This window comes from Lissotriton vulgaris, chromosome 1_2, assembly GCF_964263255.1.
Source record: "Lissotriton vulgaris chromosome 1_2, aLisVul1.2, whole genome shotgun sequence".
NCBI classification, from domain to species: domain Eukaryota; kingdom Metazoa; phylum Chordata; class Amphibia; order Caudata; family Salamandridae; genus Lissotriton; species Lissotriton vulgaris.
Window position 1 is genome coordinate 189220111 of NC_141686.1, and position 13960 is coordinate 189234070.

The window sequence follows — 13960 nt, forward strand, 5'->3', positions numbered from 1 at the left end:
CAAAAGATGAACTCAATTTACAGTTTTAAATTTCTTCATAAAAATCAGCCTGATGTCCCTTTATCTAACCCAAATTGTATTTAAACTTATAACACTAAATGGTTAGTTGATTTAATTATCTTTTAGAGCATTCAAATCTTAAATCCAGGCCTTGTCTACTTATGAATTTGAAAATATAATAGGAATCTTCTTACCATCCTCTATGTACCAGGAGCCGATGAGAAGGCTTAGGCAAAAGATGAACTCAATTTACAGTTTTAAATTTCTTCATAAAAATCAGCCTGATGTCCCTTTATCTAACCCAAATTGTATTTAAACTTATAACACTAAATGGTTAGTTGATTTAATTATCTTTTAGAGCATTCAAATCTTAAATCCAGGCCTTGTCTACTTATGAATTTGAAAATATAATAGGAATCTTCTTACCATCCTCTATGTACCAGGAGCCGATGAAGTTTTCAATGCCAAGATTGTCAGGTTGGCCTTTGCCAAATGGCAGTATTGTAATTTTAGATCCATCGGAATTCATATACTGTCCCTCCTTCATGGAACAAAAAAAACTCACAGTGGTAAATCAAATTATTGTAGCAAAAGACGTAAAATAGTCAACTGCACAAGTTAACACTAGCTTGTTTGTAAGGTATTCAAGTAAACTCAACAGGTTGAGTAAGTACCTTAGACAGAGAAGTTTCAAATATACATATAAGCCTGTTTATGCCATAAATAAGTTTAATATGTTTAATTGCATTGTGTTTCATGATAAGCCTGGTTCTTAAGTTCACTATCTGCGTTAACAAAGCCTCTGGGCAAAGACAAAGGGCCTCATTTATTAGAAGTGATGCATCGCTGCGTGAAAGCAGCGATGCGTCACTTCTCAGTGCACCCTCCTTGCGACATGATAGATGCGTCATTTTTACTGTATGACGCATCTTGTTGCAAGGAGTTACAGATTCGTCAGTATTTCTGACGTATCTGCAGGCGCAAAAGTGACGCCTTGCTGTAGTGTGTCACAAAAGTGACGCAACTCCAGCAATGTGTCCTTTCACATGGGGCAAGCCCCATGTGAAAGGGCCTGCGTCAGTCTTACGCCTGCTGTGAAGCAGACGTCATTTTTTGATGCATTTGCACCATAGAATTAACGCAGTGAAATCTCATAGATTTTACTGCGTCACTTCTTCGGGGCTTACTTATGTGGGAACCCCCCCCTCCATACATTATACCTGATGCAGGTATAATGAGCGCAGGGAATTACAAAGTGACGCATCTGCTTAGATGCCTCACTTTGTAAATAGGGCGCACCAGGAGGCATGTTTTATGTCGCTTATGCGTCACAAAAAGGGACGCAACGGAAGCTCAAAACTGTCTCAAGGCCTCATAAATAAGGCCCCCTGATTTTAACATTTCATCCTTACAGAGAGGTTAGAAGATTAAGAGGCTAAGGGTCCACTCTGTCATACATCCCTGTGGGGAAACATCCTTTACAACGCAACGTTTACCACGCAGTGCCTTTACGATACAACTATTACAACGCAAACCATTACAACCCATTGTGCTGGGGGGCGCTCTATGATAGGGAATAGATTGAATTTACTATCCAACACTTTCCCTACTTTCCACCGGGACTGGAGTTGGAATAGTAAATTAAACTATTCACTATCCAGCACCCCTCAACTCTATGCGTTGTAATGGCTTGCTTTGTAAAAGTTGCGATGTAAAGGCATGCGTGGTAAAAGCATGCGTTGTAATGTCATACATCCACTCTGTGTGTTAACGGTCTGAAGACAGAGGAATTATTACCAAGGGCCTTATCGCCGCTTCAGCGGCACTTTTTGCTGCTAAAGGGATGATTTTTTTATTGCCCTACCAGCAAGCTGTAGCTAACAGGCGTTAGCGACAGCTTTCTTGCGATAGAGGCGGTTTTCCTGTTGCCTTGCATGTCAGCGATAATTATTGCTAATGACATGCAAGATAGGCGTTCCCAACTAAAAGCGACTGAAAACAGTCGCTAACACAACTTCCCCCTATTAGCAACGCAGGCGAAGCAATGAAAAAAGTTGCGCTAAGCGCGATTATTGCTAGAATTTAACACCTGCGGAAAACATGACTTACCTGTTTATTCACTGGGAGGTGGATTGTCAGGCTAAGTCCACCATGGCGTTAATGCGTAAAAATTGCTGGATTTCCAGAGATATTTAGACATTTAGCTGTTAGTCAACACTTTGGCATGTCTGTCCTCAGTATGCTGACATGCCAGCTTAGAACCTAGGTCGGGTTCCTGAAAACTACTCCTCGATTTTGGAGAGGTTTATGATGAGGTTCATGATGCCTGAACCTGTTGCAGAGAAGAGCGGTGCTGCCCAGCATAATAAAGGCTGGGACAGTGGAAAGTTTGTGGCTGATTTAACTATTTATCCTATGCAGTTCCAGAGGCTCTCTGTTAGGGATTATGAATACAACTATGAAAACTTTGTCGAGTTTAATATTAAGGAATGATAGTGTATGTTTGAATTATTATGTGAGAGACCAGCACTTCTACAAGCTTTTTTTTATTTTAAAGCCGATTGGTCTGGCTAAAGGTTTTTCAAACTGAGAGAACAAGAAATAAAAAATCCTCACGAAGAGCACAGATTATGGAACACTCTTTTCCATGTAGGTTCCCTGTGGACAATAACCTGCTGATATTGGTGTGATCACAAAGATTTCTCCATGGTATTTCTGAACCAAGGCCTTTTTGAGGGCCTGATTGCACATTGCTTGACCTGCTGGATTTATCCACAACGTTACCCACAGTAATTTTTCGGCATAATGTAAAACCGAGTATCGCACTGTACAGCTTTTTGGGCAGAAACTCCTGTTACCTGCCAAATAGGTATTAAGAAGGCACTCATATTAGGAACAACAAGGAAATGGGCTACTGTCCTAATTTCTGGGCTACTCACTAGAGGAGTCTGCTGCCTGGATAGCCAGAGCATTCAGCCACGCAATGTCACCTGTCTCAGGTGGACTTGATTCCACATCACAGTCAGAGAACTACAGGTGAATCAATTGGAATCACTAATCTCTGCACCCCCTGACATTTTCGCAGTACATAAGATAACATAAGAAAAACATGCATCTGTCTCACATAAAGATTCTGCTGCATTCGGGAATGATGAAATAAGCAGACACAGAGGGCACAGAAAGAGGCAGGTTGCACAGAAACGCTACTGATATACTATGTTTGCATACGTGTGTGTGTGTGTCTGTGTGGGTTGGGGTAGTAGGCTAACAGAGCTTGTTTTCTAAATATTTGTTTTGTGTGTACTTTATTTAGATAATAAAGTCCAAAATTATTTTAAAAGATGTAGAGAATTGACACATTAAAATGGGCAAACAGATAAACAATCTCTCTGTGTACATTCCTGGGCTTTTTATTTTTAAAACGGGAGCTAGCAAAAGAAAACAATCTAAGATTCAGTGTGCGTACCAGTTTGTGCAGATGGCTTTCAGCATGATCATATATGTCGTTGAACGATAGTCGTCAAAAGATTTTTTACCAGTTTGTCCATTTCGGTCCTAGGTTTCTGGGGCTCAATAAAAACGTTCAACCCCTTGCATGCTGGTGACGGCTCCTGTCCGTCATGGCACACAGTGCTTGTGTGCTGATGACGGCCGGGAGCCGTCACGACCACGCACGCGATCGGAATGTGCCGCACAGGAGCAGAATTCCGAGCGCAGGCAAGGGGTTAACTGCATTCAGCAGCATTTCCAGAATAAAAGGATCGGTGCTAGTGGACCCGAGACTTTACTTTGGTGCAATATTATATTAGGGGCTAGATGTACGACCATTGAATTTTGCGACTCGCAAATTGCGACTCACAATTTGCGAGTCGCAAAATTCAATGTACAACAGTGTCTCGGACACTGTTTGCGATTCCCAATGGGGTCACACATTGCAAGCCTCATGAATATTAATGAGACTGACGCAATTTGCCACCACAGCAGACCACCATGACTGGGACTGCATTTTCAATAAAGCAGTTCCTTTTGGAATGCAGCTTGTTTTCCTTAAAGTAAAACAGGCTGCATTTAAAAGGTGACTCGCTAATGGGTTAGCTACTTGCAAAATAGGGTTAGTGCATTGGCCAGACCTTTTTTGTGGTTGCAAATGGGCAGAATACCCCTTTGCCACTGCAATAAACGATTGTACATCCGACCCAAAGTGCTGTGCTTTAAAACTGTAAAATGCTTATTCTAATACAGGCCTAACAATAAAGAGTATGCGTTTTGCCATTTATTAAGTAATTTGCTGTTAAAAATATTCTGCGATCACAACAATCCTAAAGGACTATGAAATGTCAAAACTATCACCGGAACCGAAGACCTCTACTGGCCGCTGTGTTCAGGTTATTCAAATATATTTTGACCTTTAAAAATTCTACCAGCATGATTAAACTTTGAGAACTGATGATATAAACCAGCAAGAACAGGCCACAGAACAATGACACTCTAAACCTTGCCCACTCTGGGAACAGAAACTAAGCACATTGATTGTAGTGAACAGTTGCTGGACATTGTGGGGCATATTATCAAAAAAGGGAGTTACATTATCGCTGCTTTTATCGTCAGGAAACTGCTGATAAAGCGGCGATAATGGGCTTGATAATATGCTCTATGAATTCCAATCGAAGCCCATGTTAGATGCCAAGACATTTAACATGGGCTTCGATACAAATTCTATAGAGCATATTATCAAGCCCATTATCGCCGCTTTATCGGCAGTTTCCTGCCGATAAAAGCGGCAATAATGTAACGCTGTGTTTCTGTTGGCGGCGCAGCAGGACAAGTTGTCACTTTAAAATAATCATCTTAGGCAACAAATCTCTACACAGCTCATCTCCGTATGGCCTTCAGCCATGGGCCCTCCCCCTGTGTCCAAACCAGAAATTAAGAGCCTGGGCATTTGGTTAGACGAAGAGCTCAACTTCTCAGCCCAAGCGCGGAAAACCGCTGGAACCTGTCACGGCCTGCTTAGATCAGCAAGGAAAATCCTACCCTTGCTTCCGGCACAATCCCGCAAACTCCTTATCCACGGCCTTCTACTATCCCGTTTGGACTATGGCAACGCCCTGTATCTGGGGGCCCCAAAAAAGTTCTGACAAAACTTCAAACGGCTCAAAATGCGGCAGCCCGCATCCTCACAGGAACCCACCGTCGCTGCTCAGCCAAACCCTCCTTGAAGGCCCTACAATGGCTCCCCATTCAAGAGAAAATTCAATTTAAGGCTCTCTGCACGACCCACAAGATTCTGCATGGCAAGGCCCCTCCTATACTCCAAAACCTCATCTCACCTCACTCCACCCTAAGAACGCTCCATTCTTCTAACTGCAGCTTAGCCTCGGTACCTAGGATCAGAAAAGCCCGCTCTGGCGGCCGACTGTTTTCATATAACGCGGCTAAACTTTGGAACTCGCTGCCCTCAAACCTCAGAGCCCAACCTAACCTTCTCTCATTCCGCAGAGCACTCAAAACATGGCTTTTCCCATAAGGCACGTCACACCAGGTTCCTGTTTATCAGCGCTGGGACGCCCATGGGCAGCCATGCGCTCTACAAATCTGCAAAATGAAAAAAATGAAAAAATCCAGTGATGTTTTAGAACAAGTCATGATGAAGATGACAGCCTTCCACTAGAGGCCTGACCGCTTTGTTCACACATGGTCCTTGTTCTGCAAGTAGCTACCACACTAAGGAGGGCCAGATAACTTGAGAAGTGATTAGTGCGGAAATGTTCCTTCATGCTTTGTCCTCTCTACTCAAGTTTTTAAATGGTTGGCTATTACTTCCAGATGGGCTTCATACAGGAGAAATTCATCAACTGTCACAATCAACAGTAGCCCTTCATTGATCAGGGGGTGTCAAATAAACCTTCTTCGTTCATTGGTTAAATAAGGGCGGATGCAAAGATGGTGTGACAGGTTCTCCTAGGTCGTGCCGCATAAACAACACTTATCAAGAGATGGTTGGAGTGCCCAGTGTTGCAGGAAATCTAATGATTAAAATCATCCCATTTGTAGCTGGCAAAACCTGGTTTTGGAAGAGGCAGAGAATGGTTGAGTGATGTACATTTGAATACCACTTTGGTCATAGTGGTTGATTACCAGGTGAGGATACTTTCTTCTCATGAAACTCTGATGATCCCTCATGAAGGAATCCATGTGAACCTCCTCATTTAGAACTGCTCCAAACTGCTGGTGTGACAGGTGTAGATTCCACAGAGTGGCAGCGCCTTTCAGTTCCAGGGCTTTGGTGAGGCAATTGACCAAAGATTAAGGGTCTGCTGCCAATTTAAGGACATTACTTCCAGCCAGATTAAATTATTTGGAGTGCCAGTTTTGGCTGCTCGTGTTCAGTGCATGTACTTCAGGAGGCTAGCTTTCTGGAAAAAGTGTTGGACATTCGGTTTTAATTCCATCCTGATTTGAGCTGGTTAGGTGTTGTGTAGCTGTTTAACAAGTATCTAAAGAAAGTGCTCTGTGCTTTGTTCAAGAAGGCACCTAATCCTCCTCGAAATGCTTCTGAGCCGCATGACAATGTAGGAATAAGTTTGACATTAATTATCTTCATCATGGGTTCCAGAGTGGGCTGTTTTGTGGTTTTAAACATTATTTGGAAAGCAAATTGCAAAGATGCAGCTCATGGCCTCAGTGAGTTGAGATATTTAGGTGACCTCCTTTATCATTCAGCCAGCACCCAAGATATGTAAATCTGTTTGATTTGGCCAAGTGATGATTATTCAGAAACCAGGCACCTAGCTTTTTCCTTTTTCTGCCAAATATTATGATGCTTGTTTTTACGGAGTTTGTCATCACATTTAAAGTACTGTGCTTGTGTAGTGTGATGATCGATCTTTGTAGCCCCATCGCCATTTCACGTAAAAGGACTACATGTTCTGCATAGAGGAGTGTAGTTATTGGCTTATTCGCTAGCTTTGGTGCATGACTGACAATGGAGTCCAGTGCTGGTACCAGGTCACACACATGCAGATTCAAGAGTGCGAAGGCTGGTATGCACCCTTGTTTGATGCTGGGTTCAGTTTTTATTGTAAATGAGATTGAAGTAGTATTCCCTATTTTTACTCTGGCCCACATATCAGAGTACAACAATTGAGCGTCACTTAAAAGTGGTGCTGGTAATGGCCAGGCTCTGAATTTGGGCCAAAGCAACTGGCAGTTTCTGTGATCAAAGGCCATGCTATAATCTATAAAATAGTATTAAAGAAGCTTGCCTTTCCTTATTTGTTTTACAACCAGCATCATGATGGCTTCTAGGTTATCAGATGCGCCAAGTAAGCTCTAAAGCCGGTTTGGTTGAAGGGTATCCGATTCCTAGAATTTGCCCACGGGTCATGATCTTTCAAGAGGAGCGAGTCAAAATATTTGGCATCGACATCCAGAAGGATAGGCCTTTTTTTAGGTTGAACTTAGCGGGGCGAGCATGCGCTGCTCTAAGAGATGACCTTTAGAAATTGGTCACCGCTTTTCCACACACTCGTGCATGTGGCGAGATCCACCTTGAGGGAGCGAGCAGGGGTGAGTGCAGGGTCCATCTGTATGTAATCTGGGACATGTGTGTGTTTGTTTACATTAGCCTGCTCGCGGTCGCTTTGTCGGCTTGATATCCTGACGATTTCACTTTTGTTTGCGGCTGCGCGGCCCCGCGGCCACGCTTGCTTTATTAGTTGGTATCCACTGCTCCTCTCAACACAATTCACATGGGCATTCTGTAGGACATGCAAACTGTCCCTAATGTGAGCCAGATAGCCGCTTCAAAAAAGCTACTTTTCATCATGCAAAATTCTGTATCATTAGCCTTTGTTTCCCATCCACACGAGACGCAGCTTTTAGGGAGTGCAGAATTGCGCATAGAAGGTAATTGTGCCACTCGAATGCGGTGACATGCTTTCCTTTGTCATCTTCTACTACCGTCTCTAAACCTTTCCATGTGTCCGAGTGTACGCAGGTGGCATGTTGCTGGTGTACAGACTTTATGCTTTGGAATAAGCACACTGCACCTCAAATGAGGCCTCCTTTGACCACAGGCAATCAGGCATCCTTCAAAGGACTGTTCCTTCGTGTGTGTTCCTCTGCGTCATTCCTCTGAGATATCAATGTCCTTCCTTCCGGTTTCCTGATTAACTCTGATAAAGCATACATTCCGAAGCAAAGCCTTTAGCATTGGGGCATAAAATAATGAGAAAATGATGGATTGTGAGGATAGTAAGCGGGCAGCATCTCATAATTGTGTCCTGCATTAGGTTTTCATTTGTCAGCGTTTTTGTTGATCTGAGCAGTTCATAGCAACATCGCAAACTGAACGTGTTATTTGTGCTCCTCCCATCTGTCATTTTGAAAGGACAGCATTCCTTCATCCCTCGTCATACATATTTAATTTTCCTCTATCATTCTTGTCAGACGTATCCCTGCTGTCTCGCGCGGGATCTCAGCTCCAGTTTGTGAGAAGTTGGCCTGGTATATAATGCTCACTAATTCTAGTGATCACTTTGTACCATGCCAAGCAACCCTTATGATGATCGGTTGTAAGTCAACCTTATAGACCAGTTATCCTAGTGGTAACGTGGACAAAGCAGTCTTAGGCTAAACTCTGAAAGGCATGTGAAGCCAGCTGTATTACCATACACAACCCCCTTGAATACCAAATGAAAGGACACCACACAGATATATATTGAAAATATATATAGATTTATTAACTAAAAGTATCCCCTGGACTCTTTATGAGCACAGAAGCACAAGCGTTAAACACAAGACAGTTTAAAATACACAAAAGTTGCACAATATGGATGAGCCCTAGGGGCCACCTAAACCATATACTAAGAAAGAGGTATAAGAGATACCAATCTGAAAGGAAATCGCTGGAGCTGATTGGGACTAGCAGTGACTAAGTCGGGAAAGGCCCGCGGGACTTGGGTGCAGTGTTTAAAGTGCACGCACTCACCAATGCAAAGTCTATGGTGTGTACAAAGTACAAAGTTAGTTAGTTCAGAACCTTCCGAGTAACCTAGAAAGCTATAACTTGAGACACAGGCCCTAGAGATGTCTACCAGTGTAGGAACACTGGGGGAGCTGAGTTACCTCACCCACAGGAAGCGGGTGCATAGGGTCGAAGTAGTGTCGGGTTTTGTCACGCTGGTCGATGGTGCTTGGAGCTGAAGATGCTGCAGGCGGCTCGATGTGAAGAGTTCCGGTGGATCCAAGGGTGGATCTGAAGTTGTGAAGACCTGAAAGCAGAGGGGACAATGTTCAAAGTCACTAGCCAGTGACTACCATGGAACCAGATTGGAACCAGGCGATGTCGGGTGCAAACAGGCGTTGAGGTGTAGCTTCTCCCTGCAGCCACATGGACACCGGGGGTTGAGGACATCCAGGAGTCAATCACGAGATGTCCCACGTAGGCTTCTCGCTGTTGGCGGTGTTGGCAACTTCATCGGAGCAAACATGCCTTGGCTAATGCAAGCCACGCAGAAGTCAAAAAAGGCTTATCACTCGTACCAGCAAGGTAAGAGCGGGTGCTCCTTTTCACAGGAGCTAGGGCAAGTCTGGAGCAACCAGACCCGCAGAGTAGTTCTTCGGTTTCGTCGCCAAGATGGCCGCTGACCACGTGGCTAGTGGCCGGGATGGCCCGTCGAGTGGCACAATGCAAAAGGGCCCCACGCAGATCGTGGAGATGCTGGGGGGCTGATCTTCGGTGCAAGGGCTGCTCGGTGGTGGGGGTTCTCAGTCCCCAAAGCACAACGTTGAGGATGCCTCTGATGCTGCGCAGTCAGCTCTTCGGGTGTCTTCCAAGATGTCCGGTCCCACGTCTCTCGGTGCCTCCACGGGTCCCTTCTTTGCAGGGACTGTGGATTGGGCTGTGAGAAGTCTGGGAGTCAGGGTCTTGTCAGGCTCTGGGCTCGGGCTCCAGGGGGAGGCGGCGGCAAAGCAATGGAACTGCTCCCACTTTCATTCCCAATCTGAGGGGCGGATCACCTACTAGGTCCCTCCTCTGGGTGGAACTAGGAAGGGGGGCGGTTACACCCCCTTTCCTTTGTCCAGCTCCTCGCCAGGCCTGGGTCTGGAAAGTCCCAGGACCGGTTTGGACTGGCTTATGCACAGGGACACCTTGTGTGCCCCGGGCATGTCTCAATCTATTCAGCCCTGTCCTACCCAATACACAAAAACCTGTCTGGGGTGGTGCTCGCACCTCCCAAGGCAGGAAACCCTTTGTCCAAGCCTCCCTCGCTGGAAGGACTCCCAGCAGCAGGAGGTCAGACTTGTGTCTGTGGTGGCAGCATCCATTTTGTGATGCTGAGGCTCTGGTTAACTTTAACCGGGGTTAAGGCTACACACATGTCATGTCCCTCTAGAAGGGTGGAATGCTGTCCCCGTCGACAGAACTGTCGAGGGGATAGTATTCCAATTCGTATGACACCTTACTCAACATGTTTTGATAAAGCCAAACCAAAGATAGCAAATAACTGCGAGAATTATAATGCACTTATTTATTTATTTATTTATGAAGCTTATAAAGCGCACAGCTACCTCCGACGGAGGTGTCCCGGCGCTAAGATTACATGATTGTCCCCATGAAGAGAAACCAGAATCATATCTCACAGAGGGACTGAGAAAAGCGATAATCTGATCGTGCCCGGTCCTACCGCTTAGTGAACAACCAGGTTTTGAGTTTGCGACGAAAGATTGGCTCGGATTCGCAAAACCTGAGGTCCAGGGGGAGACCGTTCCAAAGCTTGGTGGCAGTGACGGTGAAAGATCTGCCGCCAGTCCGAGAAAGCTTGAATCTAGGAACCATCAGCAGACGAAGGTTGTTGGATCTGAGATGTCTAACTGAAGCAGAAATTTGCTTTGAATATGCCATACCATATATTTAGGAGTATATGGTATGGCAATATCCCGGAACAGCTAAGGGAGTGGTTCCCGACAGCTGCAGACAGGATCAGCTCATGCTAGAGCACCATCTCACATATTTCCAAGCACTCTGCCTCCAGGATTGATGAGGCCTTCCATAGGAGTGGCTGATAGGAACATATGTGTCCAGTTTAAGGTTAGATATAGGGATACTATATCTAAGTAAGAGGTGATTACACCAACTTACCCCAGCTGAGTGATCAGCCAGTTGTGGCAAATATGGAGGCCAGGCCAGGGGTGGCACAATACATGCTGCAGCCCCTGGTAGGCCTTGGAAACACCTATGCCCTGGGTACCTAGGGTACACTGTTACAGGGGCCTATAAGGTGAACTAGTTCCAATTATATTATGCACCTAGGGTACATGGAGTCCATTTTAAGGAGAGAGCAATCAGCCTGGGGCCCTGAATAGCAGGATCCCAGGCCAACTATGTCAAAAACCAGCTAAACACCAGGCAAAAAGTGTTGGGGTAACCATAGTCAGATATCCACCTTCCTACATAACCCCCCCCCAAACGAAAGGAGATAAGGCTGTCCTTGACCAGGTAAGCCTATATTGCCTAAGTGGACATATAAGGAAGTACCTGCTCTGGCTTGGTAACCCCCTGTCTCATGGTCCACTAAGCAATCCCTCACCCTAAGGGTATCTGAGGGTCTCCACCATAGGGAATCTCTACCTGTGGTGTGTCTTTGCAAAGTCAAAGGCTGGTGTTGAGATGGAGTACTGAAGTGAGTTTCCTCTGTAGGGCTCAGCTTCCTCCAATCACTCTCCACCATGTGTGCCTTTCTTTCTTTGACTGAGTTGCACTGTGCTCTCAGGGTCAACCTCTGGCTACCTAAAGCTGGAGACTGAGTCCCTTTGTTTGGCTTACTGGAGGGACAGGTCAGGTTTGGGCCCTTGGGGTCCCAGGTTTGGCTGTGCCCAACAATATCCATCTGGGGCAGGTCCCTAACTACTTTTAAGGGGGATCCCTCAGGAGTTTTTAAAGCTTTCACCTCACTAGGGATACTAGTTTCGGTGCCCCTAATCTGTTGATGGGGGTGCTTTATTTGACAGGGGGCCCTTTGGGGCTCACTGTCCTTCTTGACCTCTGCAGCCCTGGGCTTACTAAGGCAAGGTAGAGAGGGGCAGGTTACCTGCTCCAGACTGGGTCCCACCTGAGAAGGGTCCACTGCCATCAGAGGCTCTGTCAGGCCTAACAACCTCTGGGACAGTTCCTTCATCAGCGGTAAGATCAGTTCCCTGAGGAGGCTGATCCTTTCCTAAAGTCTGGTGGGAGGGAGATTTCTCTTCCTCCTCAATGCTCTCAGTTTGGGTGGAGTGATCCATCCTTTCAGGCTTCACTACCCATGTATCAGTTTGAGTTTGGGCTGTGGCCATCACAGCCCCACCAACCTTTTCAGGAGGAGACTCAGTTTGGGTATGGGCTGTTACCATCACAGCCCTGCTACTCTTTTCAGGAGGGAAGTTAGCTAAAGATGGGGCTGAGGTTTGCTCAGCCTTCCCAACCTTTTCAGGAAGGACATCTTGGATTGGGGCTGTAGCCATCACAGCCCCACTAACCTTTCCATGGAGATTTTTCATTCTGGAATGGGTTTGCTGTTCAACCTCAGCCCAGGCTGAGATTTCCAAATCATTACCCAGTAGGCAATCTACAGGCAAGTTTGCTGACACTGCCACTCTCTTTGGGCCAGTGACAACTCCCCAGCTAAGATTGACTACTGCCATGGGATGATTGGTTTCTATGCCATCAATGTTTGTCACCTGATATTTGGCATCAGGTAAAAGTTGCCTTGAGGGGACTAGACATTCAGCCACCATGGTGATGCTAGCCCCTGTGTCTCTGAAGGCCTCAACTTTCAAACCATTGATGAGGGGCTCCTGTCTATACTTGCTCAAAGTGTTTGGGCAAGCAGTGAAATTGGCAAACCCCATGCCAGTCTCATAGACAAGAGAATCTGAGTTAGGGGACCTGGATAGGCCAGAGTCCACCTGTCCTCCAAAAGTAAACCCACCCAAATTCTTGGGGGTACTTCCACCACCTGGGGGACCACTGCTAACAGTGACAGGAGGTGTTGGAGCCTTACCTGGAGGTATATTCTCTTTATTGCCATTCTTGGGACAACAGCTGTCTGTTTTGTAATGCCCAACCTGTTTACAGGTATGACAATAAGGCTTTTTCTGGGTTGTAGAAGTGTCTTGGGACCCACCCCCATTCTTGGAGTTTTGGGGCCCTGGGGAAGTCTTTTCCTTACTTTTATCCCCACCCTTCTCTTGAGGCTTGGTAGTCTCTTTCTTTTGGTCACCACCCTAGTTCCTAGGCCTGATCCTGGTTCTGACCCATTTGTCTGCCCTCCTACCCAATTCTTGTGGGGAGGTCAGATCAGAGTCAACCAGGTGCTGATGTAGAAGCTGATTTTGACAATTACTTAAGATTTGCTCTCTCATAATTAAATTATACAATCCTGCATAGTCAGTAACCTTACTTCCCAGTAACCAGCCCTCCAGAGCCTTAGTGGCACATTCAACAAATTCAGACCAGTCCTGAGTCTGTGTCTTCTGGGTATCTCTGAACATTAACCTGTACTGTTCAGTGGTTAAGCCTAACCCATCAATCAGAGCACTCTTCAGGACCATGTAGTTTCTAGAATCCCCATCACTAACTGTGAGGAGTCTGTCTCTGCCTCTACCTTCAAAGGAGAGCCACAAGATTGCTGCCCACTGCTCCTGAGGGATCTGCTGTCCTTGCAGGCTCTCTCAAGTGCAGTCATCCATTTGTGGATATCATCCCCAGCTTTGTAGGGGGGCACAATCTTACTCAGGTTTCTTGTATCAAAAGACCTAGGGCCTTGGGAATCACTGGAGCTGATCGGGACTGTCACTAGCAGTGACTAAGTCGGGAAAGGCCCGCGGGACTCGGGTGCAGTGTTTAAAGTGCATGCACTCACCAATGCAAAGTCTATGGTGCGTAAAAAGTACAAAATTAGTTAGTTCGGAACCT

The 13960-nt window shown here is 45.7% G+C and overlaps 1 protein-coding gene across 1 annotated transcript in view; it reads right to left on the reverse strand.

Moving 5' to 3' along the window:
• Positions 1-13960, reverse strand: part of LOC147734878 (alpha-N-acetylgalactosamine-specific lectin-like) — a 118323-nt gene that overhangs the window by 38553 nt on the left and 65810 nt on the right. Inside the window, exon 5 of the mRNA XM_086953090.1 lies at positions 427-541. Coding sequence (XP_086809216.1) covers positions 427-541 — 115 coding nt within the window. The remainder of the gene's footprint in view (positions 1-426; positions 542-13960) is intronic.